Genomic DNA, 15,528 nt, shown 5'->3' on the forward strand with positions numbered 1-15,528 from the left:
TTTTCAAGTATCCGTGGGCCTAGCCAGGATTTCTGTTGGGGGGGGCAGAACTTTGATAGGGGGGCATGACTTTTGTTCGGGAGCAGAACCAATGTGATCGATCAGTTAGTTAAGTATTTCTATTGTTTTACTTGAACTGGGGGGGGTGCAGTTGCCCCCTCCTGCCCCACTCTTGGCTACACCCATGAAAGTATCCCAGTATTCTGATGATAGTCAAACTACTTACACCTGTGATGCTGTAGTTTTTGTCAACCAGAGGCTCTCTGATGTTTAGCCGTCCAGATGTTACTAAGTGCTGAAGGCTTATAACTAAGGAACCAAGTAATCTACAATGAAAGAATAAGCAATGTTGAAACAGTCAGGGACTCAGGGATGTGGAGCTCAGCAATCCAGCAACATCTGACTATTCCTATTCCACCCATTGAAAAGACTTATAAAGGACTCCCTGGGAATGCACCTTTTGCTGTGCACTGGTGGGTGTTGAATTCAGGCGACGGCCATTTTACACGCGTCCAATTGACACATGACCACTGACCTCCGGGTCCTTTTGTCCTGGAAGAGGGCAGAATGGGGGTGGAACGGGAGACAGAATAGGGTGCAGTGGGTGGGGCGTAATGGGGTGTTATGGGGCAGGGCAGGCTTATGCATGCTCTGCCGATGCGTGGGGAGGGGGGGGCAAGGAACAGAACCCCTGCTCAAAATGTTTGCCATTTGTACAAGCAAAGGAGTAGTTTTTGCAATCTTAACCAGATCTGATGCTCACAAAACTAGATTGCCTTGCAATTGTTCAGTGGCAATGTTTCTCAACAATGTCCACTTATGTACTACCTGCCATTGCACCTCCCTCACCCTGGTGACTTCACAAAACGTGATCCCATATTGACATTTGACCTCTCTGGGGTGGCTGCCTCTATGTGTCAAAGCATGAGTATTTGGCTGTAGGCAAAGAAGAGGGTGGATATGGATTAGGGATTCATCAGGTCAGTTTAGAACCTCCATCTGCTTCAATTGAGCTCTGATTTAGACAACTCACAATACTCCTGTATCCAAATCACCAAAATTTAATTCTGTTGATATTTAAGCCAAGGGCATATGTTTTAACTCCACCTAACCCAGTTGTACCATCCAGAGTCCAAAAGTCATGAAGTCGTAAAGAACACAATTTGCCTGAGGCAAAGTACAGCAACAAGACCTTCCCAATGGAGGCATGTGTTGATTTCTGTGAAATTTGTGAAACGGACATATATATTGGTGACATCAGCCAGGCTTGTTGCCCTAAGCCTAGCTAGTGCCTCATAGTCACCCACTTGGAATAAATATGAACTTACCTATTACTGAATACCTTACTGCAGTTGTAAACTTTAACAATCAGCATCTCTTCCATAATCAGCTTTCCATAGTGCGGCCAGCGAAAAAGCTAAAAAGAAAAGACGAGCAGCAGAATTCATGAATCCTGAAGAATCCTGAAGAGCCCGCTTCCCCAGTTCTTCATGTCATATACCAGCCTTCACCAACCTGGTGCCCTCAAGGTATTTGGGACTATAACTCCCACCAGCCCCAGCCATGTTGAGGCAAGTCCTCTGAAACATCTGGAGGGTGGTGAGGGCTGGGGTATCTTAAAAGACCACATGAGATTAAGACAGTCATCACATCTTTTGAGTCACAGAACTTCACACATTAAACAACAGTGAGAGAAGGCTTGTCATCACTTTCTTTTATTGCTTAATAACCTAAGGATTATATTACACTTAATATACTGGGAAAATTATAACAATATATGATTTAATAAAAGTAGACTGTGGGGCAGAATGAGATTCTGTGGCTAAGAGCACAAACATGCCTTCAGCCAGATCATGCTGCTTCACATTATACAGCAGCCTGGGGACACTATTTTGCTGTGGTAGACATGTCAAGTGTGGAGACGCATGTCCACAAACACTTTGGGAGCATATGCTAATGTGTCATAACTGAAAACTCAATCCTCTTTGAGCACAATGTAATGCTTCCTTACCTCTCCAAAGACTACTTCCTGGCCACAGTGTATCTTCTTTGTCTTCTGAGTAAAACCTTAGGACAAAATGCAGAGTTTGTCATTCTAGAATACTGTACAGTAGTGGTGAACCCGTTCTCACAACAGCCGACCCAGATGCCTATGGCAGAGATGCGGAACCTCTGGCCCTCCAGATCTTGATGGACTCTAGCTCCCATCAACCCCAGGTAGTATGACTGACCAACAGTCAGGAATGATGAGTGTTGTACTTCAATGAACATCTGGAGGGCCACATCCCCGTTCTAGACAGTATATCTGCATCTTCCATTGGGGAATACACATCCTCCAAGGATGCTGGGGTTGTTTGTTTTAGGAAATCAGATATTTTTCTTGGGGCTCAAATAATATGGAAACATCTAGTGGAGTTCCTAAGAATCCCTATTATTATCCAACGAAAGACAGAGTGATATGAAACTGCAGCTGTGTACACATTGCCAACTTAAAATGCAGCAAGGTCGTTCTTTTTCTCAATTGGGATTGAAGCTGATTTGCCGGGGGCAGGGCGGGGATGCATCAACATGCAGCTTTTCATAAGAAACAACAATATAAATATGGATTGTGGCTAATGTTGTGTGTACACCACTTTCCAAACCAGTGGTGGGAGCACACTGGATACAGAGAAAATGCAAGTGTGTATACAGCCTATGACTGATAATAACTTTATGGAGATTTTGACTCTCATATTTTGTTTAGCTCAGCTCCCCTCATGATAGAATCTGATATTAACAGAAGCTTTGCTCTAGCCTTAGCATGCTGCTGCTAGCATGTGTTTAGAAAACAGAGATCCAAATAATTTTGCCTAGAAAAACACCACGCCTCAGAAAACATTCCTGGTCACCCTTTGCCTTGCACTTGAGTTACCTGGTAAGGTCTCCTTGATAGGACTTCCTATGCTGCTGTGCAGGGAGAACTCAGAGCACTGACATCTTTGATAAAGCCAGGTGTGTCTTTTTGAGGTATATACCAGACTTAATCACAATAGCACACCTAAAGCCAATTGCTACCTAAAGAGTGTTTTGGTAACCAGTTGTCTGAAGGGATATGCACAGGTGATGTCTCAGACTTCATCATCCCACTGTTGTTATTTAAAAGAAACAGAATCATTATCCTTGCCATTGCGTATGCCCCCTTGCCTTTTATCCACACAACAATGCTGTGATGGGTTTCGGGCTGAGAGTATGTGGCTGGCCCAGTATCACCCATTAAGCTATGTGGCTGAATGGGGATAAGCTATGTGGCTGAATGGGGATTTGTGACCCTCATTACAGATAACAAAATGTTATAGGTTTCCCCCCCTAGTCATGGTAGAATACATGCAAGGAGGACGACTAAATAATGGTGACTTTAGAAGCTTTTCCCAGAATTGAAAGCAAAACTCTAGCATTGAAAGCATTCGGTGGTATGAGCTTTTAATTCACTGACATACTGGACTTTTGTACACAAATAACTTTCTTTTAGCATAAGAGAAATTATCCCTGTACATACGGAAAGGAAGCCTCTGCATAGTGTTAGAAGTTGTTGTATGACATGAATGCTCTAAATAAGGGGGAACCAGGGCACAAGGAACCGGCTTTCTGGGATTATAGAGAGTGTGACACTGGGGCATAGCCGTCAAGTTCTCCCTTTTTTTAAAAGGGAAATTCCCTTATGCTGAATAGGCTTCCTTGCGAGAAAAGGGAAAACTTGACAGCTATGCACTGGGGAGGGAGACAGGTTACTAGATGAAATTACCATAATTTTTGGTTTTAATTTAGAGTGGAGGAAACTGTTCACCTATCTGGGTTTCTTGGTTGTTCAAAGGAAACAAAGCTTACCACACGGATTATCACCATAACTATGACATGACCTGATAATTCACCGCCACTTTTTAACAAGCAGATGGGAACACCTCTTTCCTTTAGCAAATAGTTCATTGCAGTGGAATGTACACAAAGGATACTAGACTGTTATCAGCTACTGAGTCAACAACTACTGGTGAGTTGCTGGACTTAAATAGAGACCAAAGAGGAAATGACTGACAAAAAAGCTACAAGAGAAATCCTTCCTTGGACAGAGAAGTGAAAATGTTTCTGAGGTGGGTAATTAAAATCATTGGAAGCATTGCCTAAAAGATCTAACAGAACCCTTGTAGCCAGTGCATAGTTACTTGGAGGTGAATATTACTTCATACATTAGGCTTTTCCTGCACAAGAAGAAGTAATCTTCTAGGAAACGTGGGATCTTTTGATAATTCCGCTATCTTGCTGACCTCCATTAAATTAGTCTCCAATTAAGATTAACACTGCAGAATGGGTTTCTATGTTCTTTTGCTGTCCTATCTCCAGTACAAAATATTGTCCATTCAGGTGACTGGACAATCTGAATTCTGCCTCCACATCTTGTTACTAGTAATGTGTACATATATGAGTAACGAACAGGCCTTTTTTTAAAGCTAATTTAGATGTAAAAAAATTAGCCGGAACTTACCAGAACTTAGTTCTGGCACCTCTCAGCTGGGCATCATTGCCATTATAAGAGAACAAAAGAAGTGTTCATGGTGAGTTCCGGCACCTCTTTTTCTAGAAAAATAGGACTGGGAATGAATATTTGCTCCTAAATGGTTATAAGATTTAAGAGGTGTTTCTTTTGAGGGTGTGTGTGTGTGTGACCGAGGAGAAAGGTTTTCTTTTTTCCTTAAAGAGAGCTGCTTCCCACGACAAATTTTTTATACAGCTAAGTACATCCTTGTAAGAAATTAAGTATGTGCATATACAATCCTGTGTGTTTAACATACACATGGCTATTTCACCACATATTTGAGTTGAGGGAAGTCCTGAATGGGGGCCAGCTCCCATAGCACACTCTTGCAGTGAAACAGACAGAGATCAGTATGTTTGTTACATGTGATGTTGTACACACAGATGCAGGCATTTTCAAAAAAGAGAGTGCTACATGTGTTGTTGTTTTTTAAATGTATCATGTGCGAAGAGTTCCTCGGTTTCAGGACTTTCTTCAAGGTTATATGAACAAGCAGATTCCATGACAGAACAAGCAGGACCACAGCTCACATAACAGATGTGTTCATACAACCGAAAAGGAAAGGCACAATGCACAGAGTCCCACAGACCTGCATCTTGGCCCCCTGATGCATTTTCATCATCTCAGGCTAAAGCAAACAGATTCCCGGGCAACCAGTTCCTTCCCCACCCCCTTCCCCAAACCTTGGATGCATTTCCTTTCCTTCCCACCTCACCCCGACTTCCTTCCCCGCGCCTCCCCATGCTCCGCACCTCGGAAACTCAGTTGCACCTGCCGCTCCCCTGTCCCTGGCAGGTGGGTGACCCTCTTGACGCTGACACTCAGGGCCATGGTGCTGCCAGGGCTTGGCTCGCTTCAGCACTGACCAGGAATGACGGCTGGCTGCTAAGAGTCCAGGGCTCCACCTGTCTCGTCACTCAGTGAGTCAGGCCTGGGGACTCACCAAGCAGGTTTGGCTGCCCAGACCCCACCTGCAAGTCACACATTATCCAATATTGGCAAGTGCGTTCAAAGTGGGTAGGCACCAAACGCTCTGGGCTGTATTCAGTACTAGTGCTTCTCAGAGTAGGCCCATTGAAATTAGTAAGACGTGACTGAATTGTGAGCATTAGCTAGCTACAGCCCTCTATCCCCCCCCCCACTCTGATTCTCCTTAATACAAGCCATGGTGCCTAACGAGCGTGAGTCACAGCCAGCTGAGGAACAGCAGCCATTTCCCCCTCAGCGGGTCAATGAGGTAATTTTAAATTCTGGACTTAAATGGTCTGGTTGAGGATGGGGGCTCTTCAGATATGTGTATTATTCACAAATTTTGGACCCTTTCATCCATACTTTTTACCACACATTCATAATTTGTGCTCCTCAGGTGCTCATACATAATCTCATTTTCTATACTACTTATGCCTGCAAAATTTTTGGGGTGGTCACACTGCTTCATTTCCAGTCAGTGCATGTCCCATATCTTTCTGCTAAAATCTTGTGACTTTCTATACCACAAATATTATGGTTTATTTTTGCCACACTTTTCTTGCATGAAAGCTCATCTGGACAGTAATTATATGGCAGGACTGGGGAAGTGTTGCACAACTAATAATGCAGAATAAATTCACCACTAATTCATTACTATGTGTCACCAACATGTAGCAGAATGCACCCATAATAAAGCAACAGTCTGGAGGGGCCTTTCATGATAAGTAGGTCCTGTTACGTTTGGGGGCCCTCATGCTGCTGAGTGGAGCTCTAGAGACTTCTCCCCGCCCCCCCACCTTTTCCTGACTGCACCAAATTTCTTTGTTCAATATATCTGGGGCCCATAGCTGTCCACTTTCCCCTTTTCTCACAAGGAATCCTATTCGGAATAAAGGAATCCTATTCCCTTTAAAAAAAGGAAAAGTTGACAGCTATGCTGGGGCCCCATCTCTCTCTCCACTTGACCTTCTATATAACGCCCCCTCCACACAACCAGTGGAGGTAAAGAATCAAATCAGAAGCTGCTAATTTACTTCAAGTGATGTATTCAGGTCTGGAGCAGTGTGCCAAGAGCCCTAATATTAGTATCATTTCTTCATATACATTTAGAATACATAGTAAATAATATAAATTCACAGCCAATCCTAAATACATTTGGAGGTTCCATAATTTCTGCTTGAGTGCCATTAACGCTTCCCACAGTCCATATTGTTTCCCCTTTTTTCTAGTTGTTGACAGAATAGGTGGAGTACATGTGACTTGCCTTCTGCTTAGTTCCAAGATTCTGTTTACTTCCTTTGCTGAGAAACTTGAAAATGAATTCCCTTGTCATGTACATGTTTACAGTATTATTCTGTCCTGTTTTTTCCTCAGACTATTTAATCTCTCTCAACATTTTAGTTAGTTCTAGTTTCCCTGTGAGGGAAGGTGAGGTGACCTCCTCAGACAGCAGATTCCATTGCAGATCTTCATTCATCCCTTCTTCCCTGTCAGGGAAGGGGATGCCATTTTGTGGTTCATCTCAGGTGCCCAAATGTCTTGGGCTGGCCCTGCTGTCTGTTCTGAGGAACGAACTGAAGAATGATCAGATCAGGAGCTGCAAATTTGCACACATTTTCCTATATTGCACCTGCTCTGGCCCTCCTCAAGCCAGCTCTGCACCGCTTTCCGAGGTCTGAGGGGCTGGGATCGATGCATGGCTGTTGCATCCTCACGCCACTTACCCCAGATTCCAGTCTTGCAAAAGCAGTACTCAACAGAGTTATCTCTAATCAGCCTACCACTGATGAGAGAAAATCAATCAGCCATGAGGCTCCCTCTCCCGGAAGTTTGTTTTCTCTTCCCTCTCCCCTCCCAAACATAGCTGCGCCACACTGGGATTTATCTAGGCAAAGGGTGTTTTCATATTGCACATGAACCCTTGGTCCACCCTTTCTCTGTTGGAGCCAAGCAGTGACAATTTATATATGGCATGGAATGAATACCTAAGGCAATTTTCTCTTATTCTTGTGTTTTCACCTTCTGGAAACAAAGCTCATGGGTGTGTGGAGTGTGATTTATGATCGAGAGAAAAAGGGCGATGTCAGGAGTTGCCACTTCTATGTATGCCAAACAGCTGCCTACTAGGAAGCAGGTTAGCACAGAGGACTTGCTTACACCGGGGTTCTCAACAAAAAACATCAGTTTTAGGATTGGTTTCATTGGCTGCTTTTATATATATATAATTTGGTGATGTTTGAAATCACAACCTGGTGAGCTCAAGTCCAAGACTGAATAATAGATCCCTCCCCCATGAATTTCTCTAATCCCATATTAAAGCCATCTAAGCTAATGATCAGACTACCTCAGTGTAACAGGTTTACATTGGCTCTGCATTGTTATTTTTACTGATTTTTATTTTAGTACTCTTGCTTGCTGAATACTTACAAGGGATATTTTTTTAAAAAAAAAGAATGGTAAAGAATGCTACCTGCAGAAAGAGGAGCTTATGCATTTTTAAGCAACTTGGTTGAGGCAAGGATTGTGATTCAATACTTCTCCAGTGCTGTGCCAAATAGGAACTACGTGGTTGACTTGAATGACATTAAGTTTATAAGGACTTCTACACATACTGGAGGTAAGACAATTAAAAGGGGAAACTGAAGCACCTGTAGGCTACAAATATGCTGTGTAACTGCATTCCAGCCACTCCCCGTTAGGCTAGAGGTATAAGCAAGTAGGAAGGCAGCTGCATGCGTCACGAGTGCACAGCACCAGAGAATGGATCCAAGTCAAATAACATTTTGGGGAACTTTAAGCTTAGCAGTTTAGCACCACTAGTGGGCAGATAACTGCATACCAGTACACTCAGCTCAGCTGTGCTTCTTACTGTGCTCCTTTTAGTTTGCAGCACACCTAAATGCAAGGAAGTCACACCTTTCTCCTCTGTTCACCTTGTGTATGACTTAATTAACATTAAGGAGTGTGGTGGAGTCTCCTCCTTTGGAGGTCTTTAAGCAGAGGCTTGACAGCCATATGTCAAGAATACTTTGATGGTGTTTCCTGCTTGGCAGGGGGTTGGACTGGATGGCCCTTGTGGTCTCTTCCAACTCTATGATTCTATGAACATGTGAGCACACATAGCCCAACATAAAAGACATTACCCCCATTTGGACATTCTTGGTCCTGTGTTTGTCAATACTGTATGAGAGTGATGTGCTGAGAAGCTCTGCGCCCCTCCCTCCAATAACCTTTGCAATAAGAACCTAACAGTTTGTAATGACAGAGTCTTTGCACATATGTAGTAATGGGGGTTTCAAGTAACAAAGAAACCTTAGCATCAATCTCCATCTATACCTGTGAAATTTTATTAAAATTAGAGACTGAAGACACCTTGAGCTTGATCAAGAAATTTAATGGTGTTTGCAGTACACAAGATAATTCTTACATGAAGAACTGATTCTTTTCTGCATTAATCAACCAAACCAAGCAGTGCAATAGAATATCAATGTAATAGTTTCCAAAGAAAGCAAAGCTTACTTTGGTAAAATACTCCACTTTCTACCAAAGAACCAGGCTGTCATTCCACGTTGGCCAATAATATTTCCAGTGAAACAGTAACAGTATGTGTGTAGAATCTCCCCCATGAGAAGGCCCTGCCAGTTATGCCAGCTGAACACTGCTAGACCAGCGAGAACTGATGGAGACCCCCAGACTGCTACAGCCATGATGTACGAAAGGCATAACTTATTCTGGTTGCAATCAACACTGTCTTAAAAGGGACCAAAGCTTAGTAGCAGCGCATCTGCTTTGCATGCAGAAGGTTCCAGGTTCAATCACCAAAATTTCTAGTTAAAAGGATCAGATGAGAAAGACCTCTGCCTGAGACCTTAAAGAGATGTTGCAAGTCAAGAGTCAACAATACTGGGATAGATCCATAAACAGCATGATCTGGAGATCATATATATATTCTGGCGTATAGTATTGGGGATTACCAAACTGTGCCAATAGGGCACACTAGTATACCGCAAAATAACACACAACTCACACTATAGCTACCCACAAAGCATCACAATTGCTCAAAAAGCACTTGGCTAAAAGGAGAGCAAGATGCTAAGATGTTTAGTTGTGTCCAACTCTTCGTGACCCCAAGGACCAGAGCACGTCAGGCACTCCTGTCTTCCTCATTTATATAAGTTCAAATTTATGTATGGATCAAATTGCAGTTTCAAAAGAAGAGGCTATTTAGGTATTGTGCAGGGATTTTACTCTAATGTAATTTTCTTATATTTTGGAACAGTGATTAGTTATAGTTGGTAGTATTAAATATTAAAGTTCCCCATATACTGTTTTCCTTAAATCCAATAAATATTTTATATAATGTTTTAAAGTGCTTAAATCCAAAAGTTGTAGGAAGCATGTAATACATTTTATAAACAGTACAGCTAAAATAATGTTGTCTAAAGCAAGCATCCAAGCTTCTGCTACAAATAAACCTACAGGATTGTAAATATTGCAATAAACCTGGGACAGATAGTGCAGCAGTTACTCAACAGTACATCCACACACATCCATTTTCCCAAGTGATAATTCAGAGACAGAAGCACAAATTATCTCACTTGCTCTCCCCTGCATATCAGTGCACAGCCCAGTTTGAAACACACTGACCAAAATCCCCTTGAGAAAGAATTTTTATATGTAAACAGCACCTTAGAAGCAAGAATCTCTTGATTTGCATTCGATTTTGGCACCTGAAGCTTAAGGCTTCATTGTAAATAAAGTACTAAAAAATTCATTGGCATTCCATAAAGGCATAGTAGAAATTAAGGCAATCAGTGATTTTGGTATATATCAATGCAAAATTATTTTTCTTTCCAGACACAGAAAAGACCATCCAGCAACACATGGTAAGTAATATATAACTATATATGTAAACTTTATAGCAGCTAGATTTCAAATACATTCTAAACTGAGAGAAGCAACCACTCACAAGACAATTCTTTTTAGTGAGCTGCATGAATACCTGGCCATTTTTCCCCTGGCCATTTTTCCCCTTTTAGTTTTTTGTTGTTGTAATTTTAGTACAAATATCTGGTGTTTACATAATTTGTTATAAATGAACCTTCACAACTGACTAAAAAAATTAAAATTAAAAAAAGCTTTCTTTTAAATCAAGGGCTAGGATCTTGACTTTAAAAATAAACAAAACAAACAAACCCAATATTTTTCACTAGGATTGTGTGCTGCACAGCATGGGCAGGTAGACAGAATGCAAATGGATTTGACCATAAGGTATTTGTCAGTTTTCTAATAAGAACTGCCAAGAGCACTAGTATTCTTATAAATTGTCTGCAAATATATCAGATTCCCAATATGTTGAAAGTACAGAAATATTGTTTTGAATGCAGAGTAATACATAGGGGAAAGGACTATTCACTGGAAAGCTCTATATGCAGTATTCTTTTCCTTGTAAATGAAAGGTATTGTGCTTTATGGCTGTTTTTCTGAAGGCAACTTCATGGGAATCAGGCCAAGCATCTTGAAGTAGGATACCAGTTGCTTAGGAACTTCAGCTAACACTGATTGGTTAAGTGCTTCACGAGGAGCCTGTAATGAAGAAAGAGCAAGACAACATCAGTGATGACAAGAGCAAGAAAAGGAATGGTTTTCATAGCTGGCTTTGGACATTGTTATTATTAATTTTTTAAAAATGTGCAAACAATGCTATGAGAAATTCTGGGTCAAACTACAGATTACGGTTTACTAAACTATGGTTTAGCATTACGTGTGAACTGTGTCCAGCAGCCTCACTATGATTTGTTTACTGCCAACAAACCACAATCTGAAGTTATAGTTTGTGGTTGGACTATGAACCTTGGCTTGTTTTGCCTACATTGTACCATTATGTGTGAACCAAAGAGTCTTCAAGAAGTAAATAATATTGCCTGCTGACAAAGTATAACTATCTGGAAGAGTTAGGTATTCTTCAACTTACATTCTGGAATTTCCTGAAGGGCACAAACTGGACAATATCTCGTGCAGCTGGTTCCCCTGACAAGGACTTTAGAACACCATCGTCTCCATCAAGGAATTCCATGGCTTGGAACTCAGCGCTGCCAACTCCAATGATAATGATAGACATGGGCAGCTTGGAAGCATTGACAATGGCTTGCCTGGTTTGGTCCAGATCGGTGATCTCCCCGTCTGTGATTATCAGCAAGACAAAGTATTGCTGCAAGAAAATCAGATTAGTCAATAGAGGTTGACTTCAAATCTTAGGCAAGTGTTAAGGAAGGGACTGAAGGGCTGGTGTTTTTATACTTCTGTGTTTGCTCAAATATAAAGAACGATCTGTACACTGTGTCTCACAACTTCATAAAGCATGAAAGAGTAAACAACAACAACAACAACAACAACAACCCCGGATTGAAAACAATAAAACACAACTTTTAAAACCCTGTCCTATTCTCAAACCAGCTGCTGTATTTCACATTAGCTTTATTTGAAATTATTTTGGATAGCATCAATAACCTAGGCTTTAGAACTTCAAGGGCTCATGCACACTTCCATTTGTCCTGTGATTTCAAGTCATGGGTCCGATAGGTTTTAGGTTTCTTCCACTGCTTCCCCATGGAAAACCCGTTGTTTACTGCTGAATCAGAACAAACACCAATCAGGTTTCCTGTGGATTGACTTTGTTCTGATTCAGCAGTAAACAGGTTTTACCGGGGAAAGCAGTGGGAGAAATGTAAAGCGTCTTGGACCCATGACTTGAAATCACCGGACAAACGGAAGTATGTCCTAACTCTACCACATGGGAATGAATTGCAGAGAAAACACAGAATTCAGAGGGTAGAGTGATTACAAATCCATTCAGCACCTGGTTTCATGGCAGACTATGGCTTCACAACAGTGAAGTAATGAAAGAATACTAGCACACCTTTAAATAAATGCCTCTTGTGACATTTTTTTCCCAATCCATCACCTAAAAATAAAAACAAAAACATCCAAAATATTAAATCAAACAGACTCACAGAAGCAGTATGTTGCTGTGCTGCCTGAGCAGCAAACCTGGCAACATGATTTATAATTGGGGAGAAGTTTGTTGGACCATAGAGACGAATCTGAGGCAATGCCTGGCGATATGCATCCACAATTCCCTGGATTCCTGAAAAATGAAAACACCAATTGTTATTGCAATAGTTCATATGTATCCTGCTTATTTCCCACTGTTCTCCATAGATCCTCTCACAGTTATTCAACTTTTATCATTTCTATCACAAAATAGAAATGGCAATCTAATGTGTGCACAATAACTGAAGCTGAGCAGACATCCCTTCCCCCATTTCACCACATTTGTAGGGTGTGGGTGTGTGAATCAGTTATTTTCAGAGGATGGCAAAACATGTACTGCCTGCAGCACATAGCACAATTCTTGGAGCCTTGCAGAGGCGGTCACTGGCTGCCAAGAGGTCTGTGGCTACAGAACAGGTGGAGTGGCAAAGAAGATATACCAATAGTCGTGCACTTTATCCTGACAAAAACTCTAGAAGCCCTGCTGGTCCTGTTCTTTATTTTTAATGGAAGATACTCTCTGATGCAGACTTTGTCAAATTCGATTACTGGGTCGTGAAGATTACTAAATACTTACCTTGGCAATAGGGATTTGAAGGGTTAAAGTTCAATGCAAATTCATGGGACACCTGGGAAAGAAACACACTTAGTCATATAGCCAAATACCAATGCATTTTAATTAAGAAACACTTAAACTAAGAAATTCACCTTCCAGTCTGGAGGAACTTGAGCTCCAAACCCAAAGGCAGGGAACAGTTTGTCACTGAAAGATGTAGGGGGTGGAGGAGGAGGAAAGATAGATATGTTACTTTCAACTGAACAAAAACAATTCATAGTTACCACTGCTACAAGCTGGCAGAAACTGCATGCTACCTCAGAAAACCAAAACTGCTAAAAGCGAAGCAAGCAGTAAGAGTGCAGGGGAGCGAGGCTTCCAGGAGCCAATGTTGTAATTGAGTTGACTCCTTCAGTTTAAAATGTTGGGGGGAAATGCACACTCATCCCATGAGTAGTGATCGTTTTCATTAATACATGACTGCCTACAGCTCCTGTTCTCAAGTACCGAGACACAGTAGTGTCATTTTATGAGCAAGCAGAAAAGGAAAACAATCACTTACTCTCATGAAGGAACCAACAAAACAAAGAACAATCTACTGCAACTCTCACTGAATTACCATTCTCAGCAATAACACAAGATGCAGGTGATGCATAATCCATAAAGGTTGAAGGGACTGAAGTTACTCAGTCATTTTTAACTCTATTAAATTTCGCTTATTTCTAATGCTTGCAGCTAGAGCAGCTAAAAATAGTTTTAACATACGTGTCATAATCTTGTACCACGTTCCCCACACACCAGATGGCGGTCAGGTATTCATTTATCCCATTTGGACTGATATAGTGAAGAGAATCTGGTGACTTTGGATCTCCATTGGAGCCAGTGAAATCTATGCCGACCTGACACAATAATGAACAGCACAGATATAAGATTTCTTTCTGGAAACAGGCAACCAAAAAAAGCCCAAGATTCATGGAAGCTGACTTCAAGCATACCTAACACCAGTGAAGAATGCTGCTGAAATAACCACTAAAAAACTCAAGGCAGCTGAAGAAAGGTCAAACATTAGGTTCCCCCAAAATGCAACCAGGGAGACTGCTATGTATTAGAAAGATCGGCGAATTCATTTTGTTTAATCTGGCAGATATAAAAGCAGCAGATGTATTCACTGCCAGATCTAGTAAACAGGTTTTTGTCCAATTTAAGTGCAATGGCTTTTTCACAGGAATATATAAATGCTTGAGTTATGTTTTAACTTAGGGGGGAAAGCATGTAAATAGGTGACCCAACTCACAGTGAAATTAATTTGGCAGCCTCCCATGATGTAATCCAGGAAAGAATATTCTGTTTCAATCTGAAAGAAACAGCACACAACTATTACAACTTCTACCCTACAATCACAGAATAGCAAACTCTTCTGTATGAAATGCTCCTTACTTTGCAAGACTTTACTCTAACAATGCCAGAGTTTTTATAGCTCTTCTTCTTTCTCTTCTTCTCAGGGTGAATACACTCAAATTCCACCTACAAAGAAAGCAACACACATCAAAGGAACTTGTTCTGGTAAATGAAATGAAACCACATAGTTCACATTTTAAGATACACAGGACAAGACCCAACAGAAAAAATAATGGTAGCCATGCATACTGGCAAGTGATCACAGCTTGGCAGCCGGGTCAATCCAGCACCAAATGGAACTGTGCAGACCCTTTGGGAGCTCGCTTTTGACCTCCGTGGGAACCCTCAATGTCCTGGTCATCCCCAGGACCTTCTTTGGGGCGCTTGTTGCCTGCGAGCTGCCCCAAAGCTCCAAAAAGCAGCAACCGGTTTGCTGCGATAGCAAACCTGGCTTCCTTTCCCCCTCGTGGTAAACCAGGAAGTAGAAATTTGATATCTTAGGATCCTAGGCTGCTTGGGTTGCTGAGGAACACAGATGACTTAAAAAACAACATCTATTGCTTCCTAGGAACTGTAAAGGGTGCTGGGAATTGTAGCTCTGTGAGAATAAATTTATTCTTTCTATTATTCTTCTTTGCAATGAGAAATAGGTTCAATTACTTAATAAAAGAAGGTAAAAGTAAAAGCTCACCGGAGAGCTGCCACCTGCCTTCTGTAGCTGGGAGAGGTTAGTTTCAAAAATGCCTATCAAGTCATGTGACCCATCACTATCATAATCTGAACAGTGCACCTGAAAGGAAAGAAACAGCAGGCAATGGACAAGCAGAACTTTATAATGGAGAATGACTGCTGCTCACCGCTTGGTCTCTCACTTCCAACAGCTTTGCAGTGATGCATGTGAACTCCCCTATCAAATCTGAACTGGTGCTGTCATCCATATCACTAACTGAAACCTAATAGTAAGAGAGAGATTTGTTTGTGTTGT

At 41.6% G+C, this 15,528-nt stretch overlaps 2 protein-coding genes across 14 annotated transcripts in view; both read right to left on the reverse strand.

Moving 5' to 3' along the window:
* The window catches only part of LOC118089180 (fer-1-like protein 4), a 57,069-nt gene extending 51,597 nt beyond the window's left edge, over positions 1-5,472 (reverse strand). Inside the window, exons 1-4 of the mRNA XM_035123607.3 lie at positions 5,320-5,472; positions 2,012-2,067; positions 1,329-1,417; positions 227-326 (exon numbers count right to left, since the gene is read on the reverse strand). Coding sequence (XP_034979498.3) covers positions 227-326; positions 1,329-1,417; positions 2,012-2,067; positions 5,320-5,398 — 324 coding nt within the window. The 5' untranslated portion in view covers positions 5,399-5,472. The remainder of the gene's footprint in view (positions 1-226; positions 327-1,328; positions 1,418-2,011; positions 2,068-5,319) is intronic.
* A 3,437-nt stretch (positions 5,473-8,909) lies between these two features.
* Positions 8,910-15,528, reverse strand: part of CPNE1 (copine 1) — a 54,425-nt gene continuing 47,806 nt past the window's right edge. For 9 of the 13 annotated variants that reach the window (XM_060277218.2, XM_088673432.1, XM_088673437.1 and 6 more), the window contains 9 exons: positions 15,235-15,333; positions 14,583-14,669; positions 14,440-14,499; positions 13,911-14,044; positions 13,298-13,352; positions 13,167-13,218; positions 12,550-12,683; positions 11,511-11,747; positions 8,910-11,122 (listed from right to left, as the gene is read on the reverse strand). In XM_060277218.2, coding sequence (XP_060133201.2) covers positions 11,006-11,122; positions 11,511-11,747; positions 12,550-12,683; positions 13,167-13,218; positions 13,298-13,352; positions 13,911-14,044; positions 14,440-14,499; positions 14,583-14,669; positions 15,235-15,333 — 975 coding nt within the window. In that variant the 3' untranslated portion in view covers positions 8,910-11,005. Of the gene's footprint in view, positions 11,123-11,510; positions 11,748-12,549; positions 12,684-13,166; positions 13,219-13,297; positions 13,353-13,910; positions 14,045-14,439; positions 14,500-14,582; positions 14,670-15,234; positions 15,334-15,400; positions 15,497-15,528 lie in introns of all 13 variants that reach the window. The other 4 variants (XM_088673435.1, XM_088673438.1, XM_088673434.1 and 1 more) reach the window with 1 other exon arrangement.

The sequence above is a fragment of the Zootoca vivipara genome, chromosome 7, assembly GCF_965207765.1.
Source record: "Zootoca vivipara chromosome 7, rZooViv2.hap1.1, whole genome shotgun sequence".
NCBI classification, from domain to species: domain Eukaryota; kingdom Metazoa; phylum Chordata; class Lepidosauria; order Squamata; family Lacertidae; genus Zootoca; species Zootoca vivipara.